Here is a 16,225-nt window from a genome sequence, read left to right on the forward strand (position 1 = left end):
ATTTTACAGCCATCATGACATGGGACCGTAACAGGCAGTCTCTATTAAGGTCGTATGTCAAGGACTACCTGTACTAGGAAAAAAAAGATACTAGTGGAAGAAAAATGGGCTCATATCGGAGTGCAGATAACTGTGAAGCTCTCCTTTGTGGAAAAAAAATCTGTTTTTCTCCCTTGCCAAGGTACCTCCTCCACGCAAAATGCATTCACCTCATAACTGATACAGACAGAAGCTAAGTTAATGTTTAATTTGAATGCAGGGCTGAACAAGTCAAAAGTTAATCAAACAAGCTGTTCACAGCTAGTGAAGCCTGAGTCCCATTTCACTGTGCACCCAAATAAAGATATGAAAAATCTCGTAATGGTGGCAGAAAAAAAAACATAAAAATAAACAACACATATATACATACATATATATTAATAAGAATAGTGAAAATAAAAATGTGATTCCCGGGTGAATCCATAGTCAATTACCAATAAAACGTGAACACCAGGAATATAATAAACTATAAAAGTTTAATACCATCACCGATCACCAAGCTTTCGTCAGATACTTCCGACATTAACCCTGACGATGTCAGAAGTATCTGACGAAAGCTTGGTGATCGGTGATGGTATTAAACTTTTATAGTTTATTATATTCCTGGTGTTCATGTTTTATTGGTAATTGACTATACATATATATACATACATATATACATACATACATACATACACCAACCAACCAACCAATCAAAAAGCTATTAAAGTGTCCAAATCATTTTTGAAGATCAATCAAAACTAGACAACATAACTAACATTTAAGAACATCCACAACAATTCACAAACCTTTATTTCTGTAGGTTTTGGACTACAGAATCCCTCATCCACTTCAATCCTGAATTGAAGGCCAGGAGCAACACCATTCCCTTCCAGGATTGTTCCACCAGGCGTGGTGTCCATGCTGCCATACTCCTTATTGTTCATATTCATGGGAGAAAATCCCATAATGTGTTGCTCCAAGGATGGTGGTGTGGGATACATTTTATGAAGATCAGCTGTACCTGGTTTAGATTCAAGTATTTAATCTGTGATGTTTTTCCCCCCCTTCTACGTGTCAGGCTACTAAAACAGTACAGCTTTCATGAAATTAACTATTCTGCATTTTACTCTTTTATCTCATGTTTAAAGGACACAGAGGCCTATTAATATATATTAATATTTTTGCAAAGCTAAAGCAGAGACACATTTTTTTTTGGAATCAGCCTTTTTAGGCCTTCTACATCTCCTAACAGTTATACGTAGCCAATCTGAAAGCCAGTTCAGTAATAGCATTAAACTCCATAAACCCACAATAGTTCTCTCTCACTTCTACTGGGACCACCAGAATAAATGGGATAAATGTCTATTTTTTTAAAAAAAAAAAAAGTTATATAAGCTTAATCTAAAATTACACAGAAATCAAGAAACTTCCTGCCTCCTTCCCTCCCATGTATTTGCCACTCATCTCATCACCAGATGACTCTAAGCGGCTTACAATTATATAGAAATAAAAAATGAACCATGATAAAAATGTTACGAAGGAAGCTTTCTCCCTTTCCCTGTTTCATTTTCCCCAACCACTAATCACTACTTAAATATTTGTCTTTTGCACGGAAGATTAAACATTGGTGATTGCTGCTTATATCTGTTTAACTCATTTCATTTTGTCAATTTTAATGATTCTTTTAACTCTAGAAATTCCAAAGGTGTTTTTTCCAAAGCAACTGGATTTTCTTGGTTGTTTTTTTTTTTCCTTTGAAAAGGAAAAGAGTCTTCTTCAGTTCCGAAGAAGAAGTTTTTTGGATGAAGCATTTGAAAGGGAAAAAAACCAAAAAAAGTCCATTTGTCTTTTGGAAAAAGCACCTTGGGGATAACTGTGACCTGGATGCTTGAGAATCTCCATAGACAACTTTAGAAATCATATTCTAAATATCTAAATTTGCTTTGCTGTGTAATATGTCATGAATAAGGGAATCATTTCTGCTTAAATTTAGTTAATATTCTTTTATGAATATATACAATTAGTTTTGCTTTTGCTGCCTGCTCCCCAATTTTGGTCTCTCAAGCTTATATCAACAACCAAATTTCATTTTTCCAGGGCAGAGCTTAATTTATTCTTGCTGCTGTCACCATATATTTTAGTAAATTATAATACTTTTCATTTATACATCTTGTAATTACAATACTCCTAATAAAAATATTTATGGTTTTAGGCCAAATTTCGGTATATTTTGTTACACTTCCTTCCAGATACATTTAGGTATTTTTGTACAAACACCACGTGTCATAAAATGTTCCTTCTTCTTCATGGCATTTTCAACACTTATTATACATGATCTGTCCATCCTGGCAATCATTGATGGAGTTATATACCCTCTTTAAAACATTTAATACCAATTTTGCCTCCAAGTATAGCTTGAGTGAATGTTATTGATTTTTTACAGCTCTTCCCATTGTTTCACTGTAATTACTTCCTTGAAGTTTTGCATGCACTTTATCATGCAATTTTTTTTGTTAAAAGTTTTACAAATTTAATACAATATAAACCCCTCCAACCCCATCCCCCCCTTCCCCACTTCCCAGAGCTGATTACAGGGTAACAAATAAACAAACATAATCTAACTAACATTAACCAATTATACTATCAATCAAAACCATAACACACTTTAACTCCTTTTCAAAACAAATGTTAACAAATTATAAACTCAAATAATAGTGCAATTAAAACTATTAATAATTATCTAAAATCTAATCATATGCAAGATAATACTTTTCAGTTTCATATCTCTTTTGAATGTAATCAATCCATCTTCTCAAAACCATAATATATTTTTCTTGTGAGTGGTCCTTTAAATAGGCGGAGATTTTCGCCATTTCTGCTAAGTTAGACACCTTAAGTATCCATTCTTCCATAGTAGGCAGAGAGTTTTTCTTCCAATATTGCCCCACTAATAATCTTGCAGCTGTTATAAGATGTTCCATCTCCATGGCATATTTCAGTAACAATTTGTAAATATATCCCAGTAAATGGTCTTGACTTGTATTGGTGCTTTGAATTCTGTCATCCTTCTCAGGGCCCATTCTTGAGTCTTGAGGTCACTTGTTATTCTTCCAGCAATTTATAAATTAATTAACTATGGTAAATTCCTATCTATATTAAGCAAATCTTGCCAAGTCCTTTGGCTATTTTTTGAGGATGAATGTACCATATTAGCATACATACCTAAAACTTGCTGTGGTTATCTTTCAGGTAAAAAATAATTGATGGTGATGCTAATGGTAAAGACCTATCCTTATTTTCAGAAGAGTCCATATTTTTAACAAATTTTGTCTCATAATATATCCTAACAAATTCTTTTATTTTCTTTTTCTGTTTCTGTGTACCGTAACTACTTCTGAAGGCTGTTGGCTAGTTTTATCATTGATGTTCTGCTATTTGGAGATTTTTATCCGTTCTGTTATCCATAAGAAACAGCTTGCTCAATAATATAATTTAAGGTCAGGAAATGTTAAGTCCAACTCTTTGAGTCTTGCAAAATTTTGAATCTTAATCTTGTTTTTGCTCCACTCCATTTCAATCTGTGGATTGTTCTTTGCCAGTTCAGCAATACTTTATATCTACGATTGTCCCAAAGGTGCTTTTTCCAAAAGGCAACTGGACTTCGTTTTTCTTGAAGACATTTTGCTTCTCATCCAACAAATGTCTTCAGTTCTGGTAGGGTTTGGGGTCTTCTGTTTTTCTGGTCTAAACTGCAGGGTAGAAAATTTGCCTTTTTGTCGTTCTTTGCCTTTGTTGTGTTACGCTACTTTTGCCTTCTTCATAAATTCTGTGACCTTCTCCAATACTTTTGTTGGTAGAGCCGAGGTGGCGCAGCAGTTAGAGTGCAGTGCTGCAGGCCACTTTAGCTGACTGTGTTCAGCAGGTCAGCGGTTCAAATCTCACCGGCTCAAGGTTGACTCAGCCTTCCATCCTTCCGGGGTAGGTAAAATGAGGACCCAGATTGTTGGGGGCAATGTAAATACATACATACATTGCTTACTGGTGTACACCGCTTAGAGAGTGCTTGCACTTAAAGCGGTATATAAGTCTCATAAATAAATAAAATAAATAAATAAGTGATTTTAGCTCTTGGAGTTTGTGTTCCACTCTCTCTTTCAAAACCTCAATGGTAAAATTAACCGGTCTTATTCTTTCATTGAGAAGTTGGAGCTGGGCTTTCTGCAGGATGTTTTCTGCCCTTCCCTGTTGAAGACGGGCACACAGGCTGTTGGGGATGAGTCTGCGTTGTCTGCATCTCAAACTGAAGCGCAAGTGATTCCTGTAGTCTGCAAGTTTTCTGGAAACCCCTTCATACTCCCGCACCATTCGAAGAGTGTTCATCCCAAGTGTCAATTCCAAAGTGTTCATCTCTAAGACTGGAATTTATTTCTTAGGTGGTTGAAAAATCTACTTTCTGTGGGTGCTCATGTACTAATAAAGGAGAATATCCGTAGCTCAGAGTTGAAATGAGGGGTCCTTGGTACTCTCTGAGCTTGGTTGCTTTCTTATAGACATTTCATTACCCAAACTAGCTAACATCAGGCTAGCACTGATGATGTTACCTAGTTTGGGTAATGAAACATCTGCAAGAAAACAACCAAGCCCAGAGAACACCAGGACCCCCTCCTGCTTTACTACCTTATAAAAAAGATGTTGAGACTCTAGAAAGAGTACAGAGAAGAGCAACAATGATGATCAGGCTAAAACATACAAGGAAAGGTTGCTGGGATTGGGTATGTCTAGTTCAGGGGTAGGCAACCTCGGCTCTTTTATGACTCATGGACTAGCTGACTCAGGAATTCTGGGAGTTGAAATCCATGAGTCATAAAAGAGCCGAGGTTGCCTACCCCTGGTCTAGTTTAATGAAGAGAAGGACGAGGGAGGACATGATAGCAGTCTTCCAGTATCTCAGGGGCTGCCCCAAAGAAGAGGGAGTCAAGCTATTCTCCAAGGCGCCTGAAGGCAGGACAAGAAGCAACGGATGGAAACTGATCAAGGAGAGAAGCAACCTAGAACTAAGGAGAAACTTCCTGACAGTGAGAACAATTGACCAGTGGAACAACCTGCCTCCAGAAGCGGTGAATGCTCCAACACTGAAAGTTTTTAAGAAGAGACTGGACAGCCATTTGTCCGAAATGGTATAGGGTTTCCTGCCTGAGCAGGGGGTTGGACTAGATGACCTCCAAGGTCCCTTCCAACTTTATCATCATCATCATCATCATCATCATTAACCTGAGCCAGGCTTCCCCAATGTGGTGATTTCCAGTTCAGTTGGACTGCAACCTACCTAATTTTCTGACAATATGAGACAGCTGTCCTAGAACAGCATTTTTACAAGCACCAACTAGTGGGAACTAATTTGTTTTTTGTTTTGTTTTTTTCATTTTAGCTGGTACTGTACCTGCTTCCATCATAAAGTTTCTCTTTATCAGACTACAAAGATAACCCAAGAAAAATCATAATACTAGAAGAAAGCAACTTACTTATGCATGACAATGGGTCCAGGTTTCCAGCTTTTGACTCTTTGCAACCAGATTTGTCATCTGTTCCATTCAGTATTCTTTTAGATCCCGGCTAGGAATGAAAGAATGGGGAAATAAATAAATAAATAAACATCCCAGGGGCAAAAGTTCCAAATTGTAACACTGGACAAAAAATGTAAAAAAAAATATATGTAAAAACAATTAACCATATTTTTTAAAAAAAAAAAATCAAGCAAACAGCTGAGCTAATGAAACAAAAGTATCATCCAAACCACTTCATATAAGTAAAAGCTTCAATGATCTGCATATGTTCCGTTGACAACATCTGGGTAACTGTTTCTGCATGGCCGTTAAATTTGAGAGTAAAACAGAGAGAAAATTCATCAGCATCACGACCAGGACCAGGACCATTTATTTCATATATTAAGATGTATGGAGGATAGTGTGATGCTGAGTATAACTCCACTAACGCAGTACATCAGTTGGAAACAACTGGACATCTAAAGGGATGGCTTCTTCTCAGAAGCACCAACTTCACTGGAAGAGTAACTTAAGGCAGGACATGAGGCAATGGATGGAAAAAATTAATCGAGGAAAGAAGCAACATAGAACTAAGGAGAAACTTCCTGACAGCGAGAACAATTAATCAGTGGAACAGCTTCCCTCCAGTAGTTGTGGGTGCTCCAACACTGGAGGCCTTCAAGAATAGGTTGGACAACCATTTGTCTGGAATGGTATAGGGCAGGGGTAGGCAACCTTGGCTCTTTTATGACTCATGGACTTCAACTCTCAGAATTCCTGAGCCAGCTATGCTGGCTCAGGAATGCTGGGAGTTGAAGTCCATGAGTCATAAAAGAGCCAAGGTTGCCTACCCCTGGTACAGGGTTTTCTGTTTGATCAAGGTGTTGGACTAGATGGAAGACCTCCAAGGTCCCTTCCAACTATGTTATTCTGCTCCAAGCTTGCCCAATTACTTGTAGGTTACTTTCAGCACCTGAGATCAAACTCACTGTACAAACTGTCCTTTGGAATGATGAGATGAGGTTTCTTTCTGTGGTATTTGTGTCATTTACGAAGTCATGAAGTTACATCCCTCTCCCCTCAAAAAAGCATCTAGGAATTCTATTAACATTTCCAGGCTGAGAAATGGGGAAAGAATCCAGTCATCGAAAAGTGAGTTTACAATTTAGGAAACTTTCTCCTTCCAGACAAAGTCTTGTAGTTGCAGAACTGTGCAACAGGGAACTGCACCCCTGTAACCTCCATACTTGACCCACGAACTGACTTCCCCAAACCACACAATACCTTTATCACACAACAGGAAAGACAGCAGCACACATAGTACTATAAGCAACATAGACAGCCAAGGGTTAACATTAGTTTTACACAATTTGTTTAAACCAATGGGACAGAGGTTGCAAAAAATAAAAAAAAGAACACTTATTGTGTATTGTGTAAGAACGCAGGTAGTCCTCAACATATAACTTCAACTGAGCCTCACATTTCCACCGATAAGCGAGACAGTTGTTGAGTGAATTTGTCCCCATTTTATGACCCCTCTGGCCATAGTTGTTAAGTAAATTGCTGAAGTTGTTAAATTAGTAACCTGGTTGTTAAGTGAATCTGGCTTCCCCATCGACTTTGCTTGTTAGAAGGTGGCAAAAGGGGATCACATGACCCCTGGATGTTGATCTGTCCTAAATAGGAGCCAATAGGAGCCAAGAGTCTGAATTTTGATCTCTTGAGCGTAGGGATGCGGCAAAAGTCATTAAGTGTGAAAAATGGTCACCACTCATTTTTTTTCAGTCAGTGCCGTTGAAATGTTGAATAATCTCTAAATGAATGGTTGTAATTTACGTCAAGGACTACCTGTATTGTTGTACATTCTACAGCGGAATCACTATGCTATGCTCTTTGATTATACTGCATCCAGGTTTGGTCCCCACATTACAAAAAAGGTGTTGAGACTTTGGGGAGAAAGTGCAGAGAAGAGCAAATAAGGGCCTGGAGACAAAAACCTATGAAGAACGGTTGCAGGAATTAGGTATGGCCAGTGTAGAGAAAAGAAAGAACTGGGGGGACATGATAGCAGAATTCCAGTATTTGAGGGGCTGCCACAAAGAAGAGGGGCTCAACTTATTTTCCAAAGCACCCGAAGGCAAGACAAAAAACAATGGATGGAAACTAAACAAATAGAAGCAACCTGGAATTAAGAAAAAATTTCCTGACAGTGAGAATGATTAGCCAGTAGAACAGCTTTGCCTTCAGAAGTTGTGGATGCTCAGAAGTTGTGGATGCTTCATCGCTGGAGGTTTCTAAGAAAAGGCTGGATAGCAACCTGTCTGAAATGGTATAGAGTCTTCTGCTTGAGCAGGGGGTCAGACTAGAAGACCTTGAAGGTCCCTTCCAGCTCTATTCTGATTGATTGATTATTATTAAATAAATGTGTGGCCACCTAAATCACACGTTGCTGACAGTTTACGACTTTTAAAAATCCACCCCATAAAAACCCCACTTCATCCCTCAGGGCAGCAGCAACAGATCGCCATTATCACATCAATATAAAGCTCCCAAACTTAAAAAGCTACTTACTGTCAGCTCATCTTCATCAGAGTTGAAGAGATTGTCAAGGTCAGTGTAGGAGACAACCAGGTCATTTTCATGAAACAAACTAGTTGAAGCCGTGCGATTGTGAGGGGGAACACGCTGCGCATCTATTGCTGAAAGAGGACCAAGGTCAAAGGTTCACGATTAGGTATTATCTAAATTATAACATTTCGACTGCAGGTAGTAATTCCCTTAGAGCAGTGTTTCTCAACCTTGACAATTTTAAGGCACGTGGACTTCAACTCCCAGAATTCCACAGCCAGCATTGCAATGCTGGCTGTGGAATTCTGGGAGTTGAAATCCACATGCCTTAAAATTGTCAAGGTTGAGAAACACTGCCTTAGAGGCTCCGCTATCAAACAAACGAATACATTGCTGTTACTCTTAACAGATATTTTTTTTTTAACAATAAGCCAGCTAAACATTCTTCTAAAAAAAAATTAAAAATTTTTTACCTTGTTTGACTGAAGGGCTGAAAAGGGACATTGCATCTTCTCCAACATTGGGTGTTCCATCTTCAGGCTGTGAAAAAGGTAGCAGTCAGCAGCGCACATGAAGAGGGATATGTGATAACCCATAAACAATTAGATTCTATCATCCACTGAGACCAACTACTTAGCAGAGCACTTCTCTCGTTCACTGATAGTTGATTCCCTTTAAAGAGCCGCTGTACCAAGATCTTTTTACATGAACATCTTTGAGACAAATTAAGATCTCTGTGTTCTACTCTCTCAGCTACAGCATCTTCAGAGTTAAAAAGGCTAGATAAATTTATATGTTACTTATATGTAAGGGTATAGGTCTATACATACATTGTATATAGTATGTTTAAATGTGTGTTATGTATGTGAACAATTTGAGAGCAAGCAGCTAAATTTCATTTTTAATATGAGCCATTGTGCCCACAGTAAAAGATGACAATAAGGTTATCTATCTATCTATCTATCTATCTATCTATCTATCTATCTATCTATCTATCTATCATCCGTCCGTCCATCTGACAGTTGACTGTCTCTCTGTCTGTCTGTCTGTCTGCCTTCCTGCCTGCCTATCTATCTAGCTAGCTAGCTTTAGTTCTGTCTTTATGTCTGTCTGTCTATCCATCCAACCATCATCCATCCATCCATCCATCCATCCATCCCTATCTATCCATTCCTATCTATCTATCTATCTATCTATCTATCTATCTATCTATCTATCTATCTATCTATCTATCTATCTATCCATCCATCCATCCATCCATCCATCCATCTATCTATCTATCTATCTATCTATCTATCTATCTATCTATCTATCTATCTAACAAACAAAGCAGAATCACAGACCAACAAAATATTTTGTGCACAACCCCATCCAAAATCTGAGTAAAATACTTTTCTTTCTTCTCTTTTTCCTTTCCTTTCCTTTCCTTTCCTTTCCTTTCCTTTCCTTTAGCAATGGATGGAAACTAATCAAAGAGAGAACCAACCTAGAACTAAGGAGAGATTTTCTGACAGAACAATTTACCAGTGGAATGCAAACGGAAAAAAGCTTCTAGCAGAAACAAATTCATACGAAGTCTGTATTCTGATCATAGGGTGATCAAAATCTTCCTGTCACTAGGCTTTTTGTATTGAGATATAAATAAATATTTTAGATAGGACTAGCAGCTGAAGCACATATCTGACAGAATTTTTCTCTTTGAAGGCAGATGCTATATGTTCTATCGCTATTTGTATTTTTAAGAAAACTTTTGACATTCTAAACAAACCCTACTGCACTGATGATGTTAACTATTTGGATAATGAAATGTCTGTAAGAAAACAATCCAGCACGCACAGCACCAAGCACCCCACAGCTTAACCCTGGAGCTGCAAATATTCTCTTCTATTGATAGAATTAACCGTACAGTTGTGCTCCTGTTGTGTTTAATCCATCACGTTAAAACATCTCAGGAAAAAAACATAAATCCTTGATACTAATGCTTATTGTACTGGTTTATATCTTCTTGGTTGTTTTTTTCCACTTACCTTATGTTTTTTCCCAATTTCTCGGTCATTGTTTGGCCTATCCTTTTTATCAGGAAATGGGAACTCTTCATCTCCATCAACAAATGCATATGGGTCCATTTCAAGCCCCTGGTCAGCTACTATAGCTGCTAAGTATTGGTTCTTGCTCTGGTACTGCTGTATCAATTCATCAGAAACTTTGAGAGGCTTTCTACATTGCAACATTAATCTAAGGGAGAGAAAAAGACAGAATTATAATGAGTGCAAGTTGACAATCCAAAATCCTTCTGTTGATTAGCCATTTAAGAAGGCAACGTATGAAGCAATGTGGAACTGCAGGCCTTCAGAAGTTAACCTACATTTAGGCAAGAAAAACCAAATGTACAAGTACAGTATAGGGGGTACCTTGCTCAATAGTAGTAACTGTGAGAGGGACCTCGGAGTCCTAGCGGACAATCACCTAAATATGAGCCAGCAGTGTGCTGCAGCTGCCAAAAAGGCCAACACAGTGCTAGGCTGCGTTAACAGAGGGATAGAATCAAGATCACGTGAAGTATTAATACCATTTACAATGCCCTGGTAAGGCCACACTTGGAATACTGCATCCAGTTTTGGTCACCACGATGCAAAAAAGATGCTGAGACTCTAGAAAGAGTACAGAGAAGAGCAACAAAAATGATTAGGGGACTGGAGGCTAAAGCATATAAGGAACGGCTGCTGGAATTGGGTATGTCTAGTTCACAGGTCAGCAACCTGTGGCTCCGGAGCCGCATGCGGCTCTTTGAGCCTTCCTCTGTGGCTCCCAGCCTCCTCTGCCTTTGCAGAGAGAGACAGAGACAGAGAGAGGCAATTGCGCGTCCCTGCTTCTCTCTCAATCTCTCTCTCTCTCTCTGTGTGTGTATGTGTGTGTGTATAAAAGAGAATGCACTCACAGTATTCTCCGAGGAGCTGAAAAGCTTACTGGGCGGAGCTCCTCCCTTTGCTGCGTCTCTGCAGGAAGCAGGAAGGGCAGGAGAGAGCTAGCTAGCCCAGCTAGGCTGACTCAGGAATTCTGGGAGTTGAAGTCCATGAGTCATAAAAGAGACGAGATTGCCTACCCCTGAGCTTGTTGGACAACAGCTTGAAGCTTGCCAGGTGAGCAGCAGATAGGAGAGGGGGGGGAGAAAGAGAGAGAGAGAAAGAGAGGGAGAGGAGAGAGGAGAGAGGAGAGAGAGAGAGAAAGAGTGGGGGAAGAGGAGTGGCAGACCAAGGGCAGATAGAGAGAGGGAGGGAGAGAGAGAGAGAGAGAGACCCTTTTGACATCTAAAATGAAGATAACACTGCATATATCCTTTTTTTACCTGTATGTGTGTGTGTGTGTGTATACACACACACACACACACACACACATATATATATGCATATATACGTACATACACACACACACACACACACACACATACCTATAATAAAGGTAAAAAAGGATATATGCAGTGTTATCTTCATTTTAGATATGAAAAGGGTTTTGTGGCTCCCGGTGTTTTGTTTTTGGTGGGAAATGGGTCCAAGTGGCTCTTTGAGTGTTTTGGGTTGCCTACCCCTGGTCTAGTTTAATGAAGAGAAGGACAAAGGGGGACATGATAGCAATGTTCCAATATCTCAGGGGCTGCCACAAAGAAGAGGGAGTCAAGCTATTTTTCAAAGTGCCTGAAGGCAGGAGAAGCAGCAACGGGTGGAAACTCATCAAGGAGAGAAGCAACCTAGAACTAAGGAGAAACTTCCTGACAGTTAGAGCAATTAACCAGTGGAACAACCTGCCTCCAGAAGCGGTGAATGCTCCAACACTGGAAGTTTTCAAGAAGAGACTGGACAGCCATTTATCTGAAATGGTATAAGGTTTCTTGCCTAAGCAGGGGGTTGGACTGGTCCCTTCCAACTTTTATTATTATCAGGGCTTTTTTTTCTCATAGTACGCCCAGAACGGAGTTCCGGCACCTTTTTTGGATGGAGCCTTGTAGGGTAGGCAAGGCGGGTTGTATGATGTGTGTGAGTTCCAGCACTTTTTTTTTTAAGAAAAAAAGCACTGATTATTATTATTGATCATTGCACAGTCAGCCAGATGTTCAAACTGGATTTGGCATTTTTATCTACCTATCGAGTCCTTCCCAAGGACCTGGGATAGGCAGATGTGGATTTTGAATTGATGGTATTACAGATATCGTCGCAGGATGGAAGCAGTTCCTAGAAGGCCTCCTTTTGCAGTTGACTAATGGCGAATTTTATTATTTTTATTTTTTATTTATATTATTATTATTATTATTATTATTACTCTGTCGTTCTGTTAAGTGGTTCTCACAGTTATATCAATCTTTTCTCCAAGCAGCTCCAATAACATGAAGCAATTTATCACCCTGCAAAAATGACTTAGTTAACATATCTCAGTCTACGACTGATTTCTATCCTAAGCAAGAATTGAATTATGGGTCTACTTTTTACCGATCTAGCTCTTTAAATAATATACCATATTAATCCTCTCACATATTATACAATTTATAATAGTTTAATTTCTATTTAGAGGTGTAAAATATTAGGTAATGTTCTTTGGCAAATTATGTATGGAGTAATGTCGTTTCAAGTTTTTTATGTCCATGTACATATGATCACAACTAAGCCAAAATTTATATTACTAAGTGAGATAGTTAAGTGCATTTTGCCCCGTTTTACAACCTTTCTTATCACAGTTGTTAAGTGAATCACTGCAGTTGTTTGTTAAGTGAATCCGGCTTCCCCATTGACTTTGCTTGTCAGAAGGTCGCAAAAGGGGATCACGTGACCCCGGGACACTGTAATTGTCATAAGTAAGAGTCAGTTGCCAAGTGCCTGATCATGTGACCATGGGGATGCTGCAACAGTTGTTAAGTGTGGAACTTTTAATGGTCATTAAATGAAGTGTAAGTTGAGGACTGCCTGTATTTGAACAACACAAAAATAATTTCCTCCAGTGTAGCCACAGTAATTTTACTGTATCAAAATGAATAATTTTAAAAACGGCCATCGTAGGAAAGATTCTATTCTTACAAAATGATTAGGGAGAAGTGACTAGCCTTAAAAGGCTAACTGATTTCTCCATTTAGCAGATTATAGTGCAATTAACACCAGAATTTCCACACTGGGACACAGTTATTCCCCAAGTGGCCTGATCTGAGAAGACTGTAGAAAACTATGCTATTTATTGAAAAAGTTGAGTATCCCCTTCTGCTCTCTTATGATCACAACACCGAACATTCTCAGCTGGTACAACCAGGATTAAGGACACTATTGAAAGGTGGTCTGTATTCAAATATTGTAGTTCAGTGGTTCTCAACCTTTTTAATGCCACGACCCCCAACCGGTCGTAAGTCAAGGACTACTCAACCGGTCGTCAGTCGAGGACTACTCAACTGGTGCAGCACCGTTTGCAGAATGGGACTTTTGGCGGGCTCAGCAGGGCAGAGACAGCCTGGATAATTCCTATTGGCTTTTGAAAGCCAATAGAATTAGACTCTATTCAAGAGAGTCTATTCTATTGGCTTTCAAAAGCCAATAGAATAAAAGGAAGTAGCACAGCTAAGGAAAAGGGGAGAAAAAATGGCAGACTGCGTTGTTTGGCGACCCCCATGAAATGGTCGTTCGACCCCAAATGGGGTCCCGACCCACAGGTTGAGAACCACTGTTGTAGTTAGTCATGTATAGTTTTTTGGGAGGACCACTCTAAGAAGATTGGGCTTTGGTGGACCAGTTCCACTATCAGCAGTAAACAATCTAGGTTTGTGGGGTCCTTGGTGCTCTCTGAACTTGGCTGGTTTCTTGCGGACGGTTCATTACCCAACTAGGTAACATTAGCAGGCCTAGCACTAACTAGCACTAAGCTCAGAGAGCACCAAGGACCCCTGAGATACAAATATTCTCTTCTATCAGTACCAATCTAGGTTCATTGTCTGAAGATCAGATGCTTTTACACCAGACATGTCAAACACAAGGCCCGGGGGCTGGATGCGGCCCGCGAAGTCGTTTCATGTGGCCCGCAAAGCCATCCTGGAAACAGTGAGGGAATGGGTCCCGCTGCCTTGGCCCTGGCCCAGGCCAGCCGGAAGCCAATGTACAATTTTGTGGTGGCCATCTATGCTGAAACGCATTCAGTCTTAACTCCACAAGGCCGTCTAGAAACAGCGAGGAATCAGCCCCTGCTGTGTCCCCCCCCCCCGGTGCATGCTGGAGAGGTGTCACCCTTTGTGAGAAATGAAGCAATGGACCATGCCTTGGCGCTTGCCCCGGTCCCACCCCGTTCTGCCAGAGACCCTCAGATCTGTCCCACTCCTGCCCCAGGCCCCCACAGGTACCCTTGACGCAAACCATGTAGAGCTGGCCATGTCCACCCAGTAGGCCACACACACCTAGTAGGCCGCACCCATCCTGGCCACACACACCCCCTGAGGGCAACCGCAATGCTAATGCGGCCCTCAATGAAATTGAGTTTGATACTCCTGTTCTATACTAACACTGCATCAGGAGACTTGGATATAGTATCTATTAGTTTTACTTTCAGCTTTAAAATAAAACAAATGTGGAGAAGGACCTCATTGCTTTTCTTTAATAATATCATTACAGAACTGCCCCACTTTTTAAATAGATCATGGCAAACGAGATATTTAATAGTGTCCCAGATACGGCAAACAAAAAAATACAATGATACAATCAGAATCAAAAAAGACTGTTTTTAACTCCCAGTCTGAAATCAGTAAAAGGTTCACTGTCTCAGGTAGTCCTCGACTTTCAACAGTTCATTTAGTGAACGTTCAAAGCTACGACAGCACTAAAAAAAGTGACTCGTGACCGTTTTTCCCACAACCGTTGCAACATCCTCACAATCACGTGATCAAAATTTGGCAGCTGACTCAATATTTATGACGGTCGCAGTGTGATCCTCTTAGCGACCTTCTGACAAGCAAAGTTAATGGAAAAAACCAGATTCACTTAACAACCGTGTTATTAACGTAACAACTGCAGTGATTTCACTTAATAACTGTGGCAAGCAAGTTCATAAATTGGGGCAAACCTCACTTAACAAATGTCTCACTTAGCAACAGAAACGTTGGGCTCAATTGTGGTCATAAAGTGAGGACTAGTTATATATATATGTACTCTTAAATCCCACAAAAAAGAGTCTTGTCCTTCTCTCCCCATGGATAATTAAGCTTATATCTATTCATCCCTCTTTCTTTTCATATCACGCTGTGGCAACAAACAGCTGCAATCATCAGCTACAACTGAAGTATTCTAAGAAGGAGCTGCAAGATTTTTTTTTTTTTTGGGCAATTCGTTTCAAGGAAATGCAATTCTTTTGAAATTCAGCAGCAATCAAGGACAATTAAATTCATTACTGGTTAGCAAGGGGGATAGATTATAGATAGCTTGCTAGGAAATTGTCAAGTCAGTTCTCTGAATAATGAAAATAAAGGGAAGATGTGACCCTGCGAGGCAGGAATAGAAATCAGGAATATATCGCCTCACGTAGCATTCGCCCTCTTCTTTTATCATTGCTTCGGTTTTCATAAAAACATTTGAGGGACACAACTGATACATTTTAAATATATACTGGAGAACTGAAAAGCACAAATAAACTGGAATGAATTAAAACGGGTTGAATACAATTAGATTACAGAGCCAAAATTCATTAGGGGGTTATAACTGTGAAACAGCCCAAAAGGCAAAAAGCCCAAAAGGTGATCCTCAACTTTCAACCGTTTGTTTTAATGACTGTTCGAAGTTACAATGGCATTGGGGAAAAAAGTGACATAAGACAGTTTTTCACACTTACAACCCCTGCAGCATCTCCAGGGTCACATGATCAACATTCAGCTGCTTGGCAACTGGCACGTATTCATGACAGCGGCAATGTGCCGGGGTCACCTTTTGTGACCCCCTGACAAGCGAAGTCAATAGAGAAGCTAGAGTCACTTAACAACCGTGTTCCTAACGTCACAACGGTAGTGATTCGCTGACCAACAGTGGCAAGCAGAGTCGTAAAATGGGACAAAGCTCACTTAACTGCTGTCTTGCTTAGCAAGA

The 16,225-nt window shown here is 39.7% G+C and overlaps 1 protein-coding gene across 2 annotated transcripts in view; it reads right to left on the reverse strand.

Annotated features, from left to right (window-relative positions):
* MED13 (mediator complex subunit 13) overlaps positions 1 to 16,225 on the reverse strand; it is a 168,274-nt gene that overhangs the window by 47,555 nt on the left and 104,494 nt on the right. For both annotated transcript variants that reach the window (XM_039349995.1, XM_039349993.1), the window contains exons 10-14: positions 10,160 to 10,367; positions 8,606 to 8,672; positions 8,136 to 8,263; positions 5,544 to 5,634; positions 828 to 1,042 (exon numbers count right to left, since the gene is read on the reverse strand). In XM_039349995.1, the coding sequence (XP_039205929.1) occupies positions 828 to 1,042; positions 5,544 to 5,634; positions 8,136 to 8,263; positions 8,606 to 8,672; positions 10,160 to 10,367 (709 nt within the window). The remainder of the gene's footprint in view (positions 1 to 827; positions 1,043 to 5,543; positions 5,635 to 8,135; positions 8,264 to 8,605; positions 8,673 to 10,159; positions 10,368 to 16,225) is intronic.

The sequence above is a fragment of the Crotalus tigris genome, unplaced genomic scaffold (assembly GCF_016545835.1).
Source record: "Crotalus tigris isolate CLP2741 ecotype Arizona unplaced genomic scaffold, ASM1654583v1 scf7180000018306.2785112, whole genome shotgun sequence".
NCBI classification, from domain to species: Eukaryota; Metazoa; Chordata; class Lepidosauria; order Squamata; family Viperidae; genus Crotalus; species Crotalus tigris.